The sequence below is a fragment of the Ornithodoros turicata genome, chromosome 10, assembly GCF_037126465.1.
Source record: "Ornithodoros turicata isolate Travis chromosome 10, ASM3712646v1, whole genome shotgun sequence".
NCBI classification, from domain to species: domain Eukaryota; kingdom Metazoa; phylum Arthropoda; class Arachnida; order Ixodida; family Argasidae; genus Ornithodoros; species Ornithodoros turicata.
In genome coordinates this window covers 14,587,357-14,604,819 of record NC_088210.1, presented here as the reverse complement: position 1 = coordinate 14,604,819, position 17,463 = coordinate 14,587,357, and the positions used below count along the sequence as shown (strand labels likewise).

The 17,463-nt window shown below is 42.5% G+C and overlaps 1 protein-coding gene across 3 annotated transcripts; it reads left to right on the top strand.

Moving 5' to 3' along the window:
• Positions 1-979: 979 nt before the first annotated feature.
• On the top strand, positions 980-17,234 carry LOC135370574 (cationic amino acid transporter 2-like). 3 transcript variants are annotated; one of them, XM_064604348.1, is made up of 16 exons: positions 980-1,203; positions 2,811-2,958; positions 3,028-3,147; positions 3,649-3,777; positions 3,838-3,993; positions 4,877-5,016; positions 5,504-5,618; positions 6,911-7,133; positions 8,674-8,813; positions 8,907-9,009; positions 10,165-10,242; positions 11,584-11,765; positions 12,556-12,725; positions 13,851-13,959; positions 14,014-14,127; positions 15,707-16,389. In XM_064604348.1, the coding sequence occupies exons 2-16, from the start codon at positions 2,838-2,840 to the stop codon at positions 15,718-15,720; spliced, it is 1,914 nt and encodes a 637-aa protein (XP_064460418.1). In that variant the 5' UTR covers positions 980-1,203; positions 2,811-2,837; the 3' UTR covers positions 15,721-16,389. The 3 variants fall into 3 exon arrangements, with proteins under 3 accessions (XP_064460418.1, XP_064460417.1, XP_064460419.1); XM_064604347.1 differs by lacking the exon at positions 15,707-16,389 and adding an exon at positions 16,396-17,234 and having other exon boundaries at positions 981-1,203; XM_064604349.1 differs by lacking the exons at positions 10,165-10,242; positions 15,707-16,389 and adding an exon at positions 16,396-17,234 and having other exon boundaries at positions 981-1,203.
• Positions 17,235-17,463: the final 229 nt, after the last annotated feature.

Here is a 17,463-nt window from a genome sequence, read left to right as displayed (position 1 = left end):
CTCTGCATTTCTTATCACAAATTCTTGGTCTATGGGGCACTAAAGTAAGAATATGTGGTGTAACTGGTAATTTGAGATAGTAGGTGGATCCCACGCGAAAATAAGCCAGAGGTGTAGCTCGACCCTCTTAGAAAAAAATTTATGTCGGACATGCTCTGTCTATCTCGAGATTTTTTTTTTTTTCTGGAACATTGAGAGCTCCGTGAACTTGGCCCAAAGAACGGAGATGTGTTGTTTGGTCCACGACATTTCTGCGTTTTCTTTCAAAGGCGTTCTGAGAAGGGGGCCGCCGTTGCGCAGGGTCGCTTTTTGCGGCGTACTTTAAATTCAATTTCTTGGATAATTATGACTCTGTGGTGTGAATTACTTCGCATGGTGTATCTTAATGGCCTACTTAACAGTTTTATATGAAGAAAACAGGGTGTTAAAAATGGCTTCTGTGCTACTTTAAGCTAATGATTTTGTGTGGGTTATCATTCTCGCAGGGGCCTGAAATAATTAACCTTATTGTTTATTATCCTAAACTACTGCATAAAGATCCCATAGAAGTGTGGAGCTTTAACAACTGTTCAAATAAAAAAATCTGAAATATCGACCCTACGAAAGAAATGTCACTTTTCAGATAGTCCTTTTGCTTACGAGGAGTCGTGGGGGGAAATGAGGAAAACCATGCCGTTTGTCAAATACTTTTTTTGGAAGGGGGTTCCACAGGGAGGGGGGGGGGGGGGGGGTTGAAACCCCGAAACACGCCATGGCCTGGGTCAGGCTCAAGAACTGTTGTCACTCGTCGAGAACTATGCCAAGATAGGACTTGAAAGAAAAACAACACTATAAGCGGTCGCGTCTCGAAAATGAAGTCTCGCGATAACATATAGTGCAGTTATCTGGTTACAAGTGCAACCGCTATCTTCTGCAGAATAAACATTGCTGGCACGGTTTATTTCCAAAAGGTTTCCGTCATAAACTACGACGCATCTTCAGTATCGTTTATGTGCTCGTGTTTTACAACTCCTACATGTCTCGCGTGTGAGACGAGATAGATTGGCCAGAAATAAGCCGACCGATTACAATTGGTCTGTTTCTCTTTCATTTCGTTTCGGTTTCGTATTGCATCGCTGCCCGTCGCGCACCCTACTGTACGGAGTGCGCGTAAGTAGTTCATGTGCGTGTGTTTCATTTGATCAGCGAGAAGAGCCGCCCACCGTGAGTACGGTTCCTGTCCAGTGTTTCTGTATTTGTTCGCTTACTTTACAAAAGCAGCTTTCACGCTATCCGATCGGAGAAGCCCGTCCAAGCGTGACTGTCAAATTACAATAGTTTCAGCTTGCAAGATCGCTCCATAAACGTGAAAGCTAAAACCGACGGCGCGTTACAGCTGGAAGACTGCGGAAAAATTTTCATTGTTTGGCAAAGTGACGTGTGACGTTGTTTATTCTAACACTCGTTCCACGGCGAAGGAACCAAAGTGCGATTTGCATCGAAACATTTCGAAAAAAGAAAGAAAAAATCTTGATCTTCGAAGTATGACAGCCGATGAATCGTAAACAAAACCCTGTCATTCGTTCTGTACCAACTGGAACGCACCATCTGCGGATTTTTTATGCATATATTTCGTTCCGAGTATTTCTATACGTTTGTTCTTCTGCGAAATGTATGCGTGTGTATGTATTCTATATATTTTTGTTGCAATTGTCATACGTCATAGCCTCATATCGCATACACGTGCCTTACCTGTGCGATCGCTGAGTCACTTCTCTTTATCGAGACAATGTTCTAGGAAGACAATTGTATCTTATCGCTAATTCTCTAATCTGTAACTTCTCTCGTATCTCTCTAACCCTCACGAAGATATGTATATGAGAGAATAGTGTACTGAGCCCGAGATTAGATTTGATATAAAAGATGCAGAGACATTAGTCTCTATCTACTTCACGTATATTTACTGTTTCAAGTATATAATCGTGCCCATGAACGACATATGTCTCAGTGATGGTGCGTAACAAATTGTACAGAAAACAGTGCAAGAATTAAGTCAATAAAAAATAAAAAATATATAAATAAAAATATTTTAAAAAGGATAGCTTGAAGGCTGCCCAAGTGGCACCAAGTCTTGCTTACTTCCAATAACGTCTTTTATTTTATTTTTTTTTTACCTTAGCGTGGTACATGTTTCAGCGCAGGGCAGTGATGTGAAATAAGTTAGGAGAATAGTAATAAGATAGCATGATTTAATAACATTTTAAGAGCGTGCATCCTAGGCAGCAGCATAGCCAGAAAAATACTTAGGGGAGGATCAGTGGTTTATCCAGAATCCCAAGCATGGAGGGGTATTGGAAAAGATGGGGGGTGTCATTATTATAGTTACGTCATCACAGCTTAACATATCATTACCGACATGTGTCTAAAGCTGAAATCGCAAGGGCACCCCCTGTAGGGGGTACACAGGTGAAAGAGCTAGGGGGGTGTCACTGAACATTTGGGGGGTGTAGGGGAGTCTGGATAAATCACTGGGGGAGGTGTTCTGCGGGTTACATGGAGAGGAGGGTTTCACCTCAGTTTTCCCTCACCAATATGTGCTACCGAAGGTACAAGCCTGGGGGGAGGTGGGGTTGAACCCCTGAAACATCTCGACTGGCTACGCCTCTGATTTCAGGCACTCGGAGAAACTAAATTGCTTTCCATTTTTTGCGCTTTTCTCGTTTTCGACGTCTTTTTCGAGACCCATACGTCACATAACATCAATACTTATACTTCCGAGTTGTATTGACGCCTCTATATCGCACTGTGTTACGAGCATTATTACGTTTCAGCACACCCCTGTATAGTAAAAGCACACAATGCCCGGCTGGCTCAAAAACCTGCTGCGTGCGCTGGTACGCCGGAAAAATGTTAGCGGTGACGTCCAGGAGCACACGGAGCTCAACCGTTGCCTTTCAACGACGGATCTCACATTTTTGGGCAAGTACAAGTTTGCACTTAAATGTTAATACCGTATATGTGTTTGCGACTAAACGCGTCTGCTTCCAGGTGTGGGTGGCACATTGGGCCTCGGAATATACGTACTCGCGGGGCAGGTTGCGAGCACGAAGGCCGGCCCGGCTGTTGTGTTGTCCTTTCTAATAGCGGCAGTTGCATCAGTGTTTTCTGGTGAGTTGTTGGGATTGTGTAACATGTGGCATGTGAGTATGTGAACATCCTACTGATATGTTGTGGAGACGTTGCATGTGCAAATGTTAAAAAGCATGGAGTTTGTGCAGCCACATGAAGTCATGAAATCCCTCAAGTGTTTTTACAACGGTCTTAAAGACACTGTCTGTTAAATATTTGAATCTGGTCCATTGTGTTGACCCGCCGGTGGATTGACTTGCAATCATAATTGACTCCGTAGACATTTAGTTATTCTTGTTTATTTCTTGCCTAAGGTTTTTCGAGACAAATTGGTAGTGAGATTTCATGTGAGATAATGCCTAGATCATGAGGGTAACAGTTAAAAGAGGTAAATGTTAATCATGTCTTGCCCTTGAGAACATGACACATCCCGCTAAGTACCTAAGCTACCTACCGCTATCCAGAATGAACTGGTGGACTGATTGCCCTTCTTGTAACTGACTTCGACTAAGAACGTTCCCTTTATAAATTACATTTCAGGTCTGTGCTATGCAGAGTTTGGTGCTCGCGTACCAAGAGCAGGATCAGCGTATGTGTACAGCTATGTTACTGTAGGTGAATTCATGGCCTTTGTAATTGGCTGGAATCTCATCTTGGAGTATGTCATAGGTGAGTGCCACATCCACTTTCGCATTCAGAATGTAAAAACAACTCCATCATCCCCCTCAGGCACTGCATCAGTGGCCCGTGGCTACAGCGGCTATTTAGATTCCTTACTCAATGACACCATTCAAGTCCATCTCAAGCAGTGGATGCCCATTGGAGTGTCTTGGATGTCCTCTTATCCAGATCTGTTTGCCTTCGGAATTACCCTACTTTTAACGGGTAAGGCACGGTTTGTTTCTACATACAGGGCGTTTCACCCAACGTGAAAACATAAAAAAAAAACATACTGTATAAAAATGTTTAAACACTATGGGGTCAATGCTGTTTATCTTGGGAGAGATTTTGCCATGACTTCTGAGCACGAATATAATTTACGAGAAATTGAATTTTCCCAATTGAACTCCAAAATTTGCCGAGTCAACCTAACATTTTTTTGTTTTTTGACGGAAACCGAAAGCGCATGCCTGATTTACGCAAAATACATTTGCTACCACAATGGATGGTAATACTGTAGCCAGAAAAAACATTCGAAAACCATCGTTCCGAGGCGCGCAAATTGCCGGCCGCGCTCAGATCTCCGAAAGAACCCTTTCACTTTCCCTTTTCCAAGCTTCCGCTGATAACGGCAGTGTGGTTGCAACGCAAAGTTATCTGAAAGAAGAGCGAGAAGGAAACAGGAAGGGGCAGGTGACCATTTTTCTTCCGCTGCATTTTGCATTAATTTGACGAAGAACTGAGCTCAGCCGACAATTTGCGCCCCAGAATTTTTTTCCAGCTACTACCAGTGCAGTAGGGAACGTATTTTACGATGTAATGGGTTAAATGCGACTTGCGCTTTTTGTTTCCGTAGAATATACGGGAGGGTGACTTGGCAAATTTCGGAGATAAATTGGAAAATTTAAATTCCTCGGGAATTAAATTTGATAAAAGTGCTCAGAAGTAATGGCTAAATCTCTCCCGAGATAAATCGCATTGACCCTATTGTCTTCAGACAAGTGGATTTTTTAATACAACTTTTTTTTTTTTTACGTTAAATGAAACATCCTGTATATGTGTATGTGCGGGTGCAGTTTAACACACTTTTATGTTTCTGGTTGTCCAGTTATGCTGGCGATTGGTGTGAAAGAATCCACACGGTTCAACAACATATTCACTGGGCTGAATCTCCTGATTGTCGTGTACGTTGTCGTCTGCGGATCTTTCAAAGCAGACGTAGGAAACTGGCAGCTGAAGCCTGATACCGTGAGTCACTTGATACTGAATACTTGTGAGTCACTTGATACTGAACTCATCATACTGATGAATTTTTGCTAGTGTGTGATACAAAGGGCACACAAAGGAAACACCAGGTTCATTGCTTATTGCTCGTAACATACGTTTTAAAGGAGCAGTGAAAGCCCCCCTACATGTAGTTTTTTTTTTAACTGCAACAGGCTTAATGCACCAAATGCATGCAATTTCAAGTGAAACAACCAAAAAAGAAATACCTATAGCCTTAGCCCCGTATGCACCATAAAATACCAATTATCATCATCATCATCACCAGCTTTGTGTGAATGAAATTCAAGCTTGTTGAGAGGCATGATCAAAAAGCGGATCCTTGCACTTACCTACTTTGTCATAAATATGTACCATGAGTCTGGCCTTTGTATCGTATTGACGTCATTATTGAATAATTCACTTTTCTTTTGCCAATCAATCAATCAATCGCTGCATTTTCTCTGTATAGGTACCCGCCCATTATGGAAAAGGTGGATTCTTTCCATATGGGCTAGGTGGTATGCTTAATGGTGCTGCATCTTGCTTTTATGCCTTCGTTGGATTTGATTGCATTGCAACAACAGGTATGTACCCTCGGTGCTGCTTGTACAAAATATGCATATTTGAAATCCATTGTTTTGAGAAAAGGACCCTGTTTGCTCGCATAATTAATGTCTCGCATAATTAACATCTCGCATAGTTAACATGCTCGCATCACTAACGCACTTGCATAATTTGATTCATTTACGTATTTATTTTAAAATTCCGTGTTAGCTCCGCAAAGCAGCTGTCGCTATGAGTGACATACAGACGTGGACAGATGGAGAGAGGACAACAGGAAGGAATGGGAGATGGGGGGATGCGTACTGGGCCGACTTTAGGGGGAACTGCGCCAACATTTGTCTTGAAAGTCCGCTGGAAAACCCAGGGATAACCTCAGGCAGCACAGCCGGAACGGGGATTCGAATCTGTGTCAGCTCCCGGTCTTTGCGTGCTAAGCGGTCATCCTAACCACTATGCCATGGGAGCTGGTCACATTCGCATAATTAACCCACCATAAACTTTGTCGCCCAGGTATTGGTGCTTTCTTCCTGCATATTTCGAGCTCAGATTTTGCGAATTTGCGCTCTGATGGTACGGCCAGCATGTACCACGTGGCGACAGCATAGAACGAGTGTCAGTTTATTTAGCATAATTTATGCCCCTTTGTTATGGTGCTCTGCATTTGGGTTAAAAGGTGCATTAATTGTGCGCTTTTTTGTGCGGGCTTTTGGTGTGAAAAATGAATTATCAGAATCTCCACATCAGGGTTGCGGAATGGGGTCAACCATTCCATTCCAATTCCATTCCGAGGAATGGACATTTGTGATAATTCCATTCCTTTCAATTCCTCGGAATGAAAAGTTATGGTCAGTTCCCACTCCTGGAATGACTTGGCAACCCTATTCCATTCCTTTAACTCTATCAATAAAAGAAAAAGGACCGGTAACTGTGCTGGCTAGCCTAGCAGTGCTAGAGGAGACCGACATTTACCCAACACGGACACAAAAGCATGGAGACAAGGTTATTTCAGGGCAGAAGGGGACCGAAACAACTGGGCTGAAACCAAAACTACCACCTGGGCACCCAGACCATTCCATTCCAATTCGATTCCTGCCCCAAAAAACGCCCAATTTCATTCCCATTCCATCCCTGCGACAGTTTCTGCCATTCCAATTCCATTCCAGGCTTCAATAAATCTGGAATGATTCCAGAATCATTCCAACTCCGGACTGGCAACTCCGCAACCCTGCTCCACATACACGTTGAACACAGTGTATTTCTGTACACCTGAACAAACATACGATGTAGCACCATTACCTTTTTTCCGTTTCAGGGGAGGAGGTTCGCAATCCACGACGAGCCATTCCTATAAGCATAGTGGTCTCGCTCTTCATAGTATTCCTCGCCTACTTTGGCGTCTCCGTCGTGGAGACGCTTTTGTGGCCTTACTACGACCAGAACGTTTCTGCGCCACTGCCGTATGTGTTCGGGCAGGCCGGGTGGCCGGTCGCCAAGTGGATCATTTCCATCGGGGCCCTCGCCGGACTTTCAACAAGGTAGCGTTGTGTCAGGCTGTCCTCCTTTTTATCGTGCCAGAGATTTTTTAACCTTTAAAGGGCGGCACTCACTTTTCCTTTCCTGGCGATGCGTGAGCGGTGCTCTCGAGCAACACCGTCAGCTGTGCTCTGCAGACTTCCATATTTGTTAAGTGCATTTGTTAACCTTATACCCCTGTCGCACTGCAAACCGAATGGCATTCGTTTGTCTCGCATCCAGCTACACGAAGAAACAGAATGTAATTGGCAAATGATGTCGGTGTCGATAATTAAGACACCAGGGCCGAATACAAGGTGTTCAAAATTAAGCTTTCACGAGCGCTACGCAAACACAGCGATGGCAGGAAACCGGATGATAACTTTACGCTACTTGTGTAAGAAACAGGTGCTGCTAATTATGTAGCACCTGTTTCTCACTCAAGGAACAGAAAAGCAGCACTCATTTTTCTTGTGTTCACCTACGTATTTATAAAGTGCTAGTGAAGGCTTAATTTTGAACAACCTGTATATGAAGCATTACACAGGTACATGAGTTATATAATTAATTTCTTTTGCTCGAAACTAGCGAAACATTAGAATATTTCACAATTTTTTTTAATTTTTTTTTTTTCAAAGACACTTAACTGGCTAGGTACCACAAGCAAAGACAACTAAGAAGCCCATCTGCACCGCGCTGGGCAACGTGGCAACTGGGAGCGAGGGTAGTTCTCCGAAAAACAGTGTTTAGCTTCCTTCGTGTCAAAAGTTATCAAATTCGTGACAAAATGTTGGAGTACGATTTTTCATTCGTCTTCCATTTCTTTGAACGGTTTATCGTTGTTGTTTTTGCTAGCTCTCTACTGCGAGAGTACGCTGTCGGTGCGAGAGGAAAAGGCGAATGAGTCTGTCAACTCATGAATGTCATTCAGTGCGAGTGTCATTCGCTGGGAATGACATTAAATTTGTCGTGTGACAGGGGTATTAGATGCATTTCTTAGCAGCACGCTATACTTCGAGGGGCACTAAAGTGCAAAAACGATTCCTTGCGGAATGAAATATGCCGTTACACGCCACAGTATAATATGAACGCCGCTGCAGGTGAACCCTGTTCCTTTTGTGTTGGTGTCAAGGTAACAGCAACTTCCATTCCACAAGAAATTTTTGCGCTTCGGTCAGGGAAAGTTAACGGTTCCTGTGCTCCTTTACTGCCGCTTTGGAGACATTGGCTGGTTTTATTGATTAACTCTTATTTGTTTGTAAGTTACATGAAGTTTGAGAATGCAGAATTGCAATTAAAGGATCCTTGTAGTTCCTGAGATAAGCACCAAAAATTAGCGGCATATGCACATTCAGACTTCGATTGATGTTGGGTATCCTTACTGTGTAGCACCCCATATTATCAGTCAAGAGGAATGTCTGCTAAGCCATAAATAGGAAACACTAACATCCCTTTCTTCCCGCAGCATTCATTGTGGTTTGACTATGATTGATGCGATTTATTTATGTGTTCATTTATGCAGTTCAAAATGAGGCTGACTCCTACTAAAAAATTACGTTGCAGCCTTCTGGGAGGAATGTTTCCTCTGCCACGTGTCCTGTACGCCATGGGGTCCGACGGTCTCATCTTCCGTTTTCTCGCCAAAGTTCATCCGCAGCTGAGGACCCCCTTAATAGCCACAGCGGTATCAGGACTGTTTGCTGGTGCGTAGTATATTTGTGTAGAATTATTCGGGGTGTGTCAGCACCCCTTCTCACGACTTCAAGGTTTTCTGAATGTTCCGCATCTGCATGCAGGCGCAATGGCCATGATGTTTAACGTTGAGGAACTGGCCAACATGATGTCTATTGGGACGTTACTGGCCTATAGCTTGGTTGCTGTATCTGTGCTCATGCTCAGGTAAGTATATGCCGAAAGTGTGAGCATCCCAGCAGGCCAAAGCGGCAGTATATATAACTGAGAATTTTGGCATTCTTGTGGTACTTTTTATACCGTGCTTGTATACTTGGATGAATTATAAGTAGAACCTGACGTTTTAGGGTATAATCCAATTCTTCCCCGAATTTGCGCGCTGAATTGAAGGTTGCCTCTTTAGAGTGAAACCCAATTTTTACCCAGCAAATTGCCCTCACTGAGACGTCCGTAGGAATGCACACTAGCTTGTTTGGCAGCAAACGCAGTTACATCACCGTTTGTACCAAACCAGTACAGTTAGTTTGAGTAACTGAGCCCGATTTCTCCCCAAATTTAGCACACTGGAAGTTTTTTTCACCCGAATACGCATGAATTCAGCGCACATGTTTGTTTACCCGATTTTTACCCCCCGAATTTAGAAAAAAAATATTTCCCGAAAACTTCAGGCTCTAATTATAAGACACTTTGAGCCACATCTAGTGTGATAATAACTCGAGTAGAAGTTAGTACTACAGCCTGAATAGGACCTGTATAAGTTCTTGCTGCTGGTGATGACACAGTAGTGCCTGCAAATGTAAGCTCTGTTAGGGTATAGTTTTTGATTACTCCTACGATGTGGCTTTTGGACTGTCTCGCATTCGACGTTTAAATGGCCGTAGCATAAGGTGTTCCAAGGAAAAAGACAAACAAACAAGGCTACATCTTGGGCATTGTGCAACACACGTTGAAACTCAGTCTGAAACGCAGAAAGGCTGTCACATGACCATGTCACATGGTCTTAGGGTGTCTTCCCTGTAAAGCTATTGCATTGAAAAAAGGTAGATTTTGCCTCCTGTAAGAAAATAAATATGTATCAAGGTGTGCTCAGCACAGGAAAAGGCATGATTTTGGTGTGTAAAATTTCGATAGGATAATACTGATGCTAGATATTTTTTTATTTATGCTGGTTTTGATTATGATTTTTTAGATTGATGCTACATATGTCACAGCACAATGATTATGGTGGTGACTGCTATAATTAGTGGCACTGTGAACTATGATGATTCCAGTGCCACTGTTTGTTTGCAAATGTGGTCACTATACATGTACGTCATGGCTTGGTGGTGGAAGTTGCATTTGTTTCTGATTGGCTGGCTTCAGATATCAACCGACTGTTCCAGTCCCTATTGATTCACCTGCAGCATCATTATCTGTTTCTGTATCCAGGCGTAGGAAAATGTAAGTTTCATGCATGCTGTGTCAACACACCCATCCTTGGTCCTTTTAGCATGAGTCTCTCTTCGGTGCCTTTCATGCTTCATTTCTATGATTCTCGTTCTGTAGACAATGAATTTAATAATACGCTACGACAGTACGTCTCTGCGCACTTTCAGTGATCCCTCAAATCGCACTTTTAAACCATGCCTATAACCCGGCAGCACTGGCAGAAGTGTAAACTAGGCTTCGCCCGATGCTCGGAGACATAAGGCGAAGCCAACTTTCAGGATATATTCAAGTCTGCACTTGTAGATATGTAAAGTAAGCTTCACCTAACACTCAGAGGCATGAGGTGAAGCCATCTTGCAAAATATATTTGAGCCGCAGAAATGTAAAGTAGGCTTCGCCCAATGCTCAGAGGCATGACTTGAAGCCACCTTGCGGTATTTCGAATATATTCGAGTATTCGATAAAATGTTATTCGGTTCGGGTACGAATATCGCAGTACCGTTATTCGGAACAAATATCGAATATTTCGAATATTCGCACAGCCCTAGTAGACTGAGAAACCAGCAATAAGGGGGCATTCGCAGACGGACCACAACACTACGGTATAAAAAATTAAGCAAAGTGGTCCTCACGTGTAGTCGTTGTGGTACCTTATTTGAGAGCGATCCAATGAGACCGTTCTACGTGCACGAGGGGAAAGGGAAAAGGTGAGGGGCTGCGCGGAAGGCTGACCTACTTCCAGAGCGTATTCAAACATGTCTTGGAAATGATTACTTACAGTGCTGTGTTTTGTGCTTTGCTTAGCCTACAAACAAGGTCTTACTTGTATGTTTGTTTGTAAATGTTGTGTGTGAATTGGGCTGTAGTTGTATAGCATGCTTTTGTGTTTGGTATTGCTGCACAAACAAATCAACATGCTCTCTCTAGGTAGCTGCCAGATCCCTAGTTCTAGTGGATATTCAACTTGGCGTTATCCCGCCTTCTTGTAGCACCCTGGTGTACACTGTGCAATTTTAGTTCGGCCAGTGTCATAACAATAATAGAGTTAACTTGTCTTGAAACATGCTCAAAGTATTTGAGGGTTAAGCAGGGTGCATGGTCCTCAGAGTACATAGGTTTTTGTAACTGCCATAACTTTGTTCATGCCTTTCTACAAGCCTTGAATGTGTCAGTAAACCTTTACTATGCCTATTTTCTCACTGCAACTGTATTAGCTGTACTGATGCCCAAGTACATCCCATATTTCGACATTGCATGCTCTTCACTAACGCCCTTACCTTTACATGATAACATGCAGTACCTTTATGTCAGCGACCTGCTACGCTCAATTACTAATTAAAAGCGTTGTTGCAGGTACGAGGTAGCCAATAATGATCCTGCAGATGGCAGTGCTTCAGTAGACTGGAAGGATTCGCACCTGCCCATTCTAGGCGAACCAGACGACAGTGTCTTCAAGACAGCTTTCAACTGGGAAGGCCTCGCTGAACCAACAAAAGCAACATCGGGCATCTCAAAGAAGCTTGTGCTTTCACTCGGTGAGAAGCGTGTAGTTGCACCCAGGGTGGACTCTTTGCTCGAGTCTTCCCGGCAACCTTTGTTGTCCTGCATACACCGTTGCACTAAGCATTGCTTTACATAAATGTCATAGCTGCAACACGTGCCTGTGTCTCATCATTCAAAGATTCCCCTGGGTATGTGGGGCAGACACAAACGACTTTGTGCATATCTACAACTAGCCTACGCCAGCTTGCTAGCATTTTGTTTCTTCGTTGTACTGCTTTAGTGTTTAGTGTCATAGACTGTAAGGCGAGCTTTGGATCTTGCAGGGCTAGCAGACATGTCATCAGTAACAGAAAAACCTGAGACACGGTACGACAGGAAAAAAAGCTCTCAAACGAAGGCTCAAGCACAGCCGAGTTATTTTGCAGGCTACAAATTTTAGCAGAATGGTTTTAGCCGTTTCTGTTCTGCTTAACGTTTGCTGTCATACCATCTGCTTTTTCCATTGGAGAAGATTGCTTTTTCCACACATCACACAGGAACATGCTGTTTTAGCTCAATCCGTCCATGGCAATTATGTTTGTGACACCCATTTGTGTCGTACTCATAATATGCAAGTCTTACTGTGTATGCAATGTTGTGCATTGGGACAACACTGTGTTCTATGTATTCTTGGCATGCTTTTCTGCAGTTGCACAAGAAAAGCTTGTGATTTGTGTTGCGATCCATTTTCGGGTTCCTTTTGTGCATTCCACTCTGAATGTATGTATTTTTCTTGCGGCAACTATAGCGATATTTACTCTTGTAATTCATGCTTTTTTACAGGTGTGCTGTTTTTTATAATGAATAGCATATTGGTATTTGCCGAGACCCCGCTGTTCTCGGGCAACATCTACTGTGTCGTTCCTTTTGGCATTGTCGCCATGCTGGTGCTGCTGAACATCATAGCTCTGATACGACAGCCAAGAGCCGACACTTCTGCCTTGTCTTTCGCAGTGAGTTACATTGCCGTGCTTTTATTTGTTGATTGGTCGCAGAAGATGGGTGACAGCTTGAGTTGAACCTTGAAAAGGTTGTGAAACGACTCTTCCACTTCTGGAGGAATCATGTCTGTGATAACTGATGATAAGTGATGATAAGTGATAAGTGATGTCTGACTATAACTCACTCCTCGTGAGTTATAGTCACCAAGCACCACATGTTGTAACGTCAAATGTGCTTCGCATAGTTTATTGTTGCACTAAAGTAATATTTACTCAAGACATGCATTCAGATTGCTACCAAATAGTGGATGTGATAGCTATGTGATAGTATAACATGATACTTGATTGGAATTGGAGAAATTGGGTTTAACCCAAATTGGTTCAAAACTGAGTGGCGAAGGCGGGTGGAAAATCCGGAGGAATCCGGTTTAACCCGAAAAAGTCAGACCCTAAATGTGATCCATGTCGGCGTAAAAAAATGACGCGACTGGCTTTTGGCTGTCGGCATTAAAATGGGTACTACCCCTTTTGGGACCTTCGGTGGACACCTTTTAGAGAAAAATCTGCCACCGAAGCGGGTCATTTGTTGCAGTAATTAATTGGTTTCGGTTTATATATTTTTGTCGCGACTGGTTGCAGTGAAGCGTAAAAGGACGCTATTCCACTCCCTTATCCACCAATGAATTATGTCCTTACACCAATGAATTACGTCCTTTTGTGCTTCACCGCGACCAGCCGCGACAAAATATGTAAACCGAAACCAATTAATTACAGCAACAAATGACCTGCTTCGGTGGCAGATTTTTCTCTAAAAGGTGTCCACTGAAGGTCCCAAAAGGGGTAGTACCCATTTTAATGCCAACAGCGCCCTGCTTTAGAAGTCATGTTTTTTTGCGAAACTCATTTGAATTTTTATTTAAATAATGAGCGCCGCCCGCTCATTCACACGGTGCGCAGCTTGTAGGTGGTATCGGACAGATACTTGTAAAAAAGAAAGTTAGTTGATTGGTGCACCCGTTCGCGAATTATTTAGCCCGGGGATTCAAGTGAAACACCCGGTATAGCGGTTCTACCGTATCCCTCACATCTAAAACATGCATAATACCTTCGTAAAATGCTGCTCTTTTTTGCTTGCAGGTTCCGTTAGTGCCTTATATTCCAATCTTCAACATGTTTGTCAACACCTACCTCATGCTAAGACTTCCAGTATCAACGTGGGCACGTTTTGCTGTTTGGATGGGATTAGGTACGTCGTTGCGTGTTTTGTATTGCACATGTAGTCAACATACATTCATTGCAGGTCTACTTATATACTTTGGCTACGGCATCAGTCACAGCTCGCAGCGCATTCCACCGAAACCACATCTGAGCCCATCTTCGTCCTTGGACCAGGGTTTCACTGATGGCAGCGATGGTGAGAGCAGCCCGTTAGTGAAAACATGAGCTGCTCTTGCAGCTCTGTCCTTGTATTGGTGCTGACTGTTTTGTTTGTATCGTATGCGTTGCGTCGCCTCTATGTGACCTGCTACTTCAGATTGCCAAAAATTACGCAGAATAATTTGAACATTCGTCAGAAAAACTGCTAAAGCATCCTCCTTACAAGCTCTGAAAGTCTGAGAAGCTTTTATATGACTTTACTGATCTAACCACGATCTCTGCAGATTATTACTTTTTTAAAAACTGGATACACTGGTCTTCGATTAATTCATCCTTAATTGGCTAGGGCCCAAAGCTTACTTTGAGCTATCCAAGTATCGGTTTAAAGTAATGCGGTGCAACTTAAGGGAATATTCTCGTCAAGGCTTCCAGCTCGCCCGCTGGCGCTTGTGCTTGGAACGGGCATCCAAATCAGTATTTTTCTATGTCTAGTGTACTCGCGCTTACTCTATTTACTCGCACATTTTAAATTCCATTTTTAATTAATTAGCACAGATTTTTAAGTCCAGAAACATGGGGTGCCATAAAGGTGGTGCGTACCTACGTCGTGCGATATTGTGGTTGGCGTTGCCAAAGTCAGCGCGCGTAAAATACTATAAAAGTAGTAACTTTCACGACGACTTAATTTTGGCGATCACCATTTTGTCACGGAGAATGGAAATAGTTGAATTTACGTGTACAATTTGTTGTAGCACTATTTTAGCTGGCATTTAGCACACTTTGAGAACATTTACACTACTGGACATCGATATCATACTCATTCGAACATCATCGTTCCACTCTCATTCTCAACTTGAGAATGTGCGCTTAGTTGTTCGTGTGAGCCAGAACCACCAGCAATTTCCAATATCCTGTCGAAGCCTCAGAGTTTTACCATTTTGGCTCATATGAGCTCGGTGGTACAACTGCACACAACATACATACATAACGTAACATAACATTAGTTACGTGTACGTCAGTTAACATTGCTAATTTTACGTTACATAAAATTGAAATCTGAATGAAATACTATTTGCTAAATGTACTGCCCTTACTTTACTATGATTTTATCATATACGGCTGTATTAATGCCAGATTATATACCCTTTATGAAACGAGTGAACAAGCACAGTGCACAGAAGGCAACCTTAGAATAACGCCAGCTTAGATTAAAAAAAATTCAAAATTTCAAATTCTTCGTTAAGCTTCATGCATCTTTCAAAGCCTCATGTGAATTCTTCGCTGAATTCTGCAGAACCATCTGCGAACACCAGGGGTCACTTTAGTCGAAGTTGTAGGTAAAAGTAGTAGTCTAGCACAAGATGGCACTTATAGGTGTTTGTCAAGTAGGAAGAATTGGGCTTACACACGAGAGCTTACGGTGGTGCACGCAAGTTTAGGGAGGACGCTTGTGTGGAATTTGACACCCGTTTGTGATTTTGACGTGACCACCCGTTTGACACCCGGTGGTCAGGTCTGATATACGTTACGAGCCATTCATGTACGGATATGTTTGCTCTGTCCTACTTGCTGCATTCCAGTGTGTCACTCTTTCCCTATTGTGATCTCTATCGCAGTGAAGCGTCACTGAGTCGTCTTCCTACCAGCCGTGACCATTGTTACCTGTTCGACTAGTGCATGTAATACTTTTTTTGTCGGTCTATTTAAAATTTGTACAAAATATCCGTGGAATTGCATTTTGGACCTCCGTGATTGTATGTTTACCACACGCGGTGAGTCACGTTTACCTACAGTTTGAAGTGTGTGCGTGTATGTCTTGGAAAAACAATATATCTATTAGTATTCGTTCCATTGTCTTTTCACTGTTGTATGTAACTTCCTTTATACTGTCATGTGTCGTGCTCTGGTTTCCTTTATTTGTGTTGCATGCAATCTGACATTTGAAAGTAACCTCTTCCATATAAGCATTCGTCTGATACTGTCATGTGTATCGCAGTCACCCATGGTCCTCTGGAAACTTTCGTATATCGTTTTCCTGTTAACAAAACAAATCAGTCAATCGACTCATCTAACCAATCCCTGTTAATCGTCGACTTACCGGGTTCAGTGAGCTTTTCTTGCCTGGGCTTTTGTGTGGTCAGTTCTCTTTCATAACACATTCATGTTGGGACATCTGAGGCACCGTACAACTGGTCTAGCAGTTCAGGTGTCCTCCTATTGTTTCAGTAGGCTTTCATGTGGCTTCATGTACGGTTTTGCATTGATCTGCGAAAGTTGAGCAATGTTACATTTCTCTTTTCTCTAGGAAACAAATCAGCAGAAAAGTATTGACTGTCATCAAGTGCACATTTTGACTTCTCCAGCCATTGCTCAGCATGCCCTTATGACTACATTATTCATCATTGTAAAGTATTACGGGTGAACAAACCCTGGCCTTCAGGCCACCAAGCGTATCGTAGGCCCATTGCTGTAGATTACGATGAAAACAAAAGTCTCACTTGAACGTGACAACAGTTTGGAATGTGGGAGTGTAGGTTCATGTTTTTAACATGAAATTATCATCTCATCTCATAGCACGATACAATTGACAGAGGATTATTTCCTACAGCCTTTTATATCGAAAAAAGTGGAGCTCTTACCCTATACCCTTAAACTTTTCTTACCATAACAAAAGTGCAGAGAGGAACAGAACATTTGTAGTACTGCTGTTACATTTCAGAGGTGGCGTGGTGTTATCTTGATTGCATGCATCACATGTGATTGACCTGTACTAGTCATATCGGTGTTTTTGTATTACACGTGCATATGACAGGTGCCAAAGGTGTCATCAAAAAAGAAATAGTATTTATTCTTGTATCATGTAAAGTTTTTTAGTCTTTTAGAGGTATTTGCAGCTGTTGACTGTGTACATAATTTTAAAAATATATATAAAGTTGCCCAAACCAAAGTGTTCTTAATGTAAACCTGTAAAGTACCAGTGGGGGTGCATAACAGTAAGCCCCTAGGGAAATGCCACATTGAATCATGTATTTTATGTATAAAATGATCATGTAGTTATTGATGTGATTTTTAGTACATACATTTTAATTTTTAATGGTGTGAAGTATATAGTGAACTATAAACAATAAAGTAACATTCCTTATAGACATGCAGTTTTCAGTCATTTTCGCTCTTTATATTTGGATGAAGAATATCTCCAGAGACCCGGACGGGCTCGGACACAATACTAGTCTGTGAAGCATGTGATTGGTGTACAAAAGTATGTCGAAATGGTTTTTGTGCCGCCGGAGCTACTGGAGAATGAATGCTAACCTATAAAACTTCATAATTTAAAAACCCGAGACTAGGGGACAAAAAAAACGACAACACTGAC